Raw genomic sequence first — 7,035 nt, forward strand, 5'->3', positions numbered from 1 at the left:
TCATCTGACAGACATCTTTCAGATGTCAGTTTTACATACACTCTAAATCATAAACATCTTAAAGACATCAAATAGACGTCTCCAAGATGTACGTGTGCTATCGTGTACGTGTGTATTTATAAACACTGCCATAAACAACAAACTGCAAGCTTTGCATGTGGTGAACAAAATAAAATCAGGTTAAGCCGGAGAAGCTTGTTTGACATTGCTTTTTATGATATAAAAAAGAAATCTCAGTGTAAATACAATGACATGTCTGCAGTGGGACTTTGCTGTAACGCTGGACACCTGTCTTGATATTGCGATGGTCTAATAATGGTACTATAATGTAAGTGTAAATAGGTCAACCTTGAAAAGGACCAAAACATCAAAAAGGGAAAGAAACATCTGAAACAAATTCCTCTCTCTTTTACTCAAAACAAAAAGTAAGTCCTTTAAATCAAAAAGACAGAAAAATGCCCAATTTAAACTGCAGACTGTTACAAGACGAGGCAAAGAAACGTTGAATTCCTCCCTTATACAGCCAAGATTGTGTAAGCCCAAGTTCATTCCAGTTCAGGTTCATTTCTTTTCCTTTTTGTCATCTTTCTTGGCTGTAGCGTCTCCCTTTTCCTTGTCTTTGTCCTTATCTTTATCCTTCTCGTCCTTTTTTTCTTTCTTGCTGTCATCTTTCTCTTGGCCCTCTTTCTTTTCTGCGTCACGGTTCGCTATTTTGTTGTTGATGAGATTGTGGAGCGCCACTACAGAGCGGATGAGCGAGGCCAGATAGACCACAAGCATCTGGTCGTTGGTCTTGAGGTAGAAGGCCTTGACAAACTCCTGCAGGTTGACATCAGGCAGCAGATTGAACACGTCCTGCAGCTGATAAATGATCTGGTGGTTGATGGGCAGTTTGCGGGTTACAACCTTCTCCAGATAGCTCTTGATATCCAGCAGCTTGGAGTTGAGCCCCTTCAGGCCATGAACCTGATTGGTGATACGCTGCGACAAAGTGCCAACTGTTGTGTCCTTGATATCACTGCAAAAACATCATGAGAATAAACTAGGTTGTTTACAGATATTTTAGATTAGATTAGAAATCTTTATTGTCCACACATGTGGAAATTCATCTTCGGCCCCACAAAAACATATAGGACTACCACAAATACACTTGACTTCACAGTCCAATACAACAGACACGCAAAACATACAGTACAAGAACGTCTTGCCCCAAGGATTACAGACACATGAGACATAAAAGCAATATATAGAAATTAGGCTAATAGTACTAAAACCATAAATAGATAATAAATAAATAATATTAATAAATAGATAACAGCAGTTAGTTACATAATATACGTAGACCTAATTATAAATCATTTATTTAATAAAGTAATGGCAGATGGTATAAAAGATGTATTGAAAATATTTCTTGTTGCTATGAGTACTCTGTATCGTCTGCCTGAAGGAAGTTTTTCAAATTCATGTTGGAGAGGGTGGGTGGAGTCCTGAACTATTTGCGAGGCTTTCCTCCTGGTCTGGTTTGTATACAGTTCCACTAGCTGCCTCTGGGGGTCCAATATGATCTTACTGGCTATATTAGTAATCTTTGTGATCTTACTTTTGCTTCTAGCCCCCAGATTCCCATTCCAGCAGGTGATGTTATAGGAAAATAATACTTTCCAGCAAACTGGTGTAAACCATCCTCAGGATTCCCTTACTCACATTAAAACTACGGGGGAAGTCGTGGCCTAATGGTTAGAGAGTCGGAATCGTAACCCAAAGGTTGCGGGTTCGAGTCTCGTACCAGCAGGGATTGTAGGTGGAGGGAGTGAATGTAGGGGGAGTGAATGTACAGCGCTCTCTCCCACCTTCAATACCACGACTGAGATGCCCTTGAGCAAGGCACCGAACCCCCAACTGCTCCCCGGGCGCCGCAGCAAAAAATGGCTGCCCACTGCTCCGGGTATATGTTTTCGGTGTGTGTGTTCACTGCTGTGTGTGTGCACTTTGGATGGGATAAATGCAGAGCACTAATTCCGAGTATGGGTAACCATACTTGGCCACATGTCACTTCACTTTTCACTTTCACTATTTAGTTTCCTCAAAAGAAAAAATCTTATAGATATAGTCTGTGTGCTCAATAAAATTTAAACTACAATCTAGGATAATCCCTAGATATTTAAAACTATTTACAATGTCGGCCCCCAATTATGATCAGCTGACATGTAGGTTGCCCTTCCCTAGTACTGACAACAAGTTCCTTGGTTTTAAAAGCATTTAGTGACAGAGCACTCTCCTCGCACCATGCCACCAGGCAGTCTATATCCTCAAAATACACCCTCTCTAAATCCCCCTTTCCTCTGGCCATAAGACCAACCATAGCCATGTCATCGGCATACTTAAATAAACAAACTACTTTCACAAATCTGCATTTCACTTATATACATAGAAAACAATGCAGGTGATAACACACAGCCTTGGGGGACTCCAGTGTTTAATTAGTGCTTTCAAACGATTAAAAAATAATCACATTTTTTTTCAGTAATTGATTAATTGCATCTAGTATTAAAACTTGTAATGTATTTTCATAGTGTATTATATATTCACAATAAATATCCAGACTAATGTAAAACAACAAAGACAGCATATTTTAAATATTTGTAAATTTCTGGAGTAATTATAGCCATTCAACACTACAGTATAATTGAAAGCCACCATTTTTACAATTTAATAGGCTTAAAAATAACATTTTATATTAACTTAAAACAGCTGTGCCTATAATATAGTGTGTTGTTTCTGCCTCTGTTTGAATGTGAGCTGTCATTTCCCCCCCAGTTTATTTGTGCAATAATGTTCACAATATGTAAGAAAATTACTAGTTAAAGGGGTCCGTCCTATTATGCTCTTTTACAAAGTCTTGATTTTGTTTTGGGTTGTACTAGAACAGGCTCTCATACTAGGTTGTTCGAAAAACACATTATTTTTCACATATTTTACAACACCTCTCTCCCCAGTCTGGCATGAACGGCTCGAATAGTTCCTGTATTAAATGAAGGCCCGCCTTCTGAAATACGAAATGTGCTGTGATTGGTTAGCTGGGCCAGTGTGTGCTGTGATTGGCAGCACTCGGCGCCTGGTTGGGAAAATGTCATGCCCCTTACAATAGCCGCCTGCGAGCTTCAGTGTAAATATTGCGTCAAAATCAAATTAATTTGAGCGTGATTTAAACCTGGATGATTGTAACCATAAGTTCGTCTGCCTTCGGAAAGCTAGCGTGTCTCAGACATAGTGATGATAACACTCGTTGCCTTCTCTAGTGCAGCTCAACCAGGTCTCGTCCCATTCGTCTGTATTTGTGATATCACAAATCCCAGAAAATATGCGTTGTAGTCCAAACGAGTCTTTCGTTGTAGTTTTTGAAAAGTGACTTCTGTTAAATAAAATATCTCCTTTTGAAGTGAACTTTGAGCTTTGTAACTTTGCAGATCTTTTTTATGCTCAAACAGCAACATTACAGACTAACTAAAGTTGAAAAAGTGAAAAAGCATAATAGGACTCCTTTAAAATATTTGGTATCAATATTTTACGTGAGGATCCTCTCGATACAACATCAGTATCAGAAGAATTTTGCCTAAACTTATTTTATTTGGCTGCTCGATCGAATGCTTCTTAAATAGAAAATATTAAATCGCAGAAGATAACAGGTTATTTTTGACAGCCCTCATTGTAATACATCTAAAATGAATCAAATAAACAGAAATGTACATGTTTTTATCCCCATCTTACCGCAACAAATGCTCCACACCAACTTCCTCTGCCTCCTCTGCTCCGATCTCGCTGGTCACGTGTTCAAACGTCTTAGATGTGGGAGTTCCATCCTTCAGTGAGGAATAAATGTCAACAATTCACATGTAAGAAATCAAATATATTAACATAGCTTAATAACTTCAACAAGTACTCACATCATGCACTTCCTCCACTGAGATGTAAGCTTCAGTTGGCAACCCCAGGTCCTTGGGTTTCACATCAATAATGACTAAAACCTTTGGGAAATACAAAATCAAAAGGAAAAAAAAAAAAGAACATTATTTTTTGCATTAAGAAAATATATCCTGTTGTCAGGAAAATTGTTTTCTATTAAATTGAACACTCCTGCCAATTCTCATAAATTCTCAAAAATAATATTTAAATTGCAATATATATTACCAGTCAAACGTTTTTGGACAGTAAGATTTGTAATGTTTTTTTTAAAGAATTCTCTTCTGCTCACCAAGCCTGCATTTTTTTTTTTATCTAAAATACAGCAAAAGCAGTAATATTGTGAAATATTTTTACTTTTTAAAATAAGTGCTTTCTAATAAATATATTTTAAAATGTAATTTATTCATGCGATTTCAAAGCTGAATTTTCAGCATCATGTAACCAGTCTTCAGTATCACATGATCCTTCAGAAATCATTCTAATATGCTGATTTGCTGTTCAAGAAACATTTGATAATTATTATCAATATTTAAAACAGTTGAGTAAATTTTTTGTCAGGATTCTTTAATGAAACGAAAGATCCAAAGTTCAGCATTTATCTGAAATAAAAAGCTTTTGTAACATTATACCATTCACAAGCTTGGAGTCAGTATATTTAAATCATTATATATTTATTATTAAATTATGAAATGATAGAAATTAATACTTTTATGTAGCAAGGATGCATTAAATTGATCAAAAGAGATGATAAAGACATTTATAATGTTACAAAATATTTCTATTTCAGATAAATGCTGTTCTTCTGAACTTTCTATTCATCAAAGAAACCTGAAAAAAATTCTACTCGGCTGTTTTCAACATAATAATAATAATAAATATTTTTTGAGCAGCAAATCAGAATATTAGAATGATTTCTGAAGGGTCATGTGACTGGAGTAATGATGCTAAAAATTCAGCTTTGAACTCGCAGGAATAAATTACATTTTAAAATATATTTAAATAGAAAGCAGTTATTTTAAATAGTAAAAATATTTCACAATATTACTGCTTTTGCTGTATTTTGGATCAAATAAATGCAGGCTTGGTGAGCAGAAGAGAATTCTTCTCTTAATTAAAAAAAAAACTCTGTCTAAAAACTTTTGACTGGTAGTGTATATATCATTTGCATAATTTTTAATACTACTACTACTACTACGAAATTGCTAAATAAAAATAAATGTTTATTTCAGTCTAAAACATGACTTGCTTGGTACATATAGTGTAAAATAAACTAAGCAGTAGTAAAACAAACAGTATTACATACCGAATTAGAGCAGTACTGTTTCATGAGTTCATTTATGGCAATATCATTTTTGTGCAGCTTTGGGCCCGTGTGATACCACCCAACTATTCGCTCCCTAGCTACAATTGAAAGAAATAAAACCATGAGCTTGGACATGAGGTCATGTTCTGTAACAATGACATGACAGATTCAATAAAGCATATGTATGATATCGATTCTTTACTTGTGCATAGTAAAGCAATCTTACCATTCACTTTCTTGAACATGCCGTACATATTCTCCAGGTAGTCATGATCCAGGAACCAAACTGAATCATCCTTGTCGTCCTCATCAAAAGGCACTGCCACACAATTAAAATATTACTTCAGCTATATTTCAGCTGGAAAGAAGTGCATTTTGCACCAAGAGCTGCAAACATACCAGCAAAGCTGTTGGACACATCAAGCACTTTCTTATGCCATGAACCCAGCAGAACACCCACAACTCGCTTCTGACTGCCAACCTTACCAATCCTACAAAACAAAGACAAGGTTTGCAAAGAACACTAAAGACAGACAAATGCAACGCTGTTTTTGAAGGTATCTTCAAATGGCTCTTTGAATATGAGCTGTGTCAGATCATGTAAGACCTCGTCTGAAAGTGTCTGTTTTAAAAGCTATGAATGTAACGTTAATAACTTGACATATGCAATAAATGTGTGTGTGTGTATATATATATATATATATATATATATATATATATATATCATACATTAAGTTACTTATCACAGTAGGTTCAGTATCAAGAACAGGATGATTTAACATTAGAAATGCAAAGTACATAATAAAGAAAACGCGCACAACATTTAGTGTTATTATTTAAATTATAATAGATGATAAAATTCTGGAGTTTGTGTGTTGATTTTTCATCAGTTATATAATGCTGACTTATAACTGACTTGCAGTTAGTCAGATATCTGCTTGCTTCTACAACATTTTACAACAAACTTTAAATGCTATAAAGCTAAGCCGGTATTCATCACCATAATATAACATAATCAACTAAAGCATTCTTAAAATATTGTTTATTTGCATAATTGTACTTAAGACTGTGATTGCATCCAGTTAGCCTTTAGCTTGTAGCGGCTACTTTCATTGACACATAATGACAGTGAGTTAACAGTTTTACTACAGCACCTTCACAACACTCAGATTTACCTGTTAAAATGGTCCACGACACTCAATAGCACCAAGGGATGAACGACGACCTTTTCGACCGCTAAGTCCGGCATTTTTACCCAATAAATCCGAATATTTCAAGAAAAAATTATGCTTTTCTGTTGTTCAGCACGCCAGTTTGACGGACGCTGCGCCGCTTCTTCCGCTTCTGCTTCGTATGTGGGACGCTTCAGCGTGAAGCACACGAGCGCCCAGCGGCCTGGAGGAGGAATTACACCCTGACAATCTTTAATTGAAGTCAACGTTGTGTTTTTAATACGTCAAATGCATAGTTTCTTGATCTAAAACCAAGATGAGCATTACAATATAACAATATCAATTTAGATATAATTAATGCGCAATAACAAAAATATTCAATATCCTTTTATCGGTGAACGCAGAAACATTGTAATTGTTTTGATTACTTATAACGCTCATTTATACACAAGATGGTGCTGTTTATCCTGTTTCTGTGGGGATTTTTTAGTGTTACGTTCATGCATAGGCATAGGCAGTATTTATTTATTTAGTTAGTTAGTTAGTTAAATGGAAGTCCCAGTTATTATAGTAAGTTGATATAAGTACTGACAAAAT

General features: G+C 35.7%; 1 protein-coding gene across 1 annotated transcript; it reads right to left on the reverse strand.

Annotated features, from left to right (window-relative positions):
- Nucleotides 1-194: 194 nt before the first annotated feature.
- On the reverse strand, nt 195-6,611 carry LOC107679926 (26S proteasome non-ATPase regulatory subunit 7-like). The gene is made up of 7 exons (XM_016475650.1): nt 6,442-6,611; nt 5,666-5,757; nt 5,493-5,585; nt 5,267-5,364; nt 3,945-4,025; nt 3,769-3,860; nt 195-1,018 (listed from the first exon to the last, which is right to left on the reverse strand). Exons 1-7 carry the CDS (start codon nt 6,513-6,515, stop codon nt 562-564), a joined length of 987 nt encoding a protein of 328 aa, XP_016331136.1. The 5' UTR covers nt 6,516-6,611; the 3' UTR covers nt 195-561.
- Nucleotides 6,612-7,035: the final 424 nt, after the last annotated feature.

Source organism: Sinocyclocheilus anshuiensis, unplaced genomic scaffold (genome assembly GCF_001515605.1).
Source record: "Sinocyclocheilus anshuiensis isolate Anshui unplaced genomic scaffold, SAMN03320099.WGS_v1.1 scaffold256, whole genome shotgun sequence".
NCBI lineage: Eukaryota > Metazoa > Chordata > Actinopteri > Cypriniformes > Cyprinidae > Sinocyclocheilus > Sinocyclocheilus anshuiensis.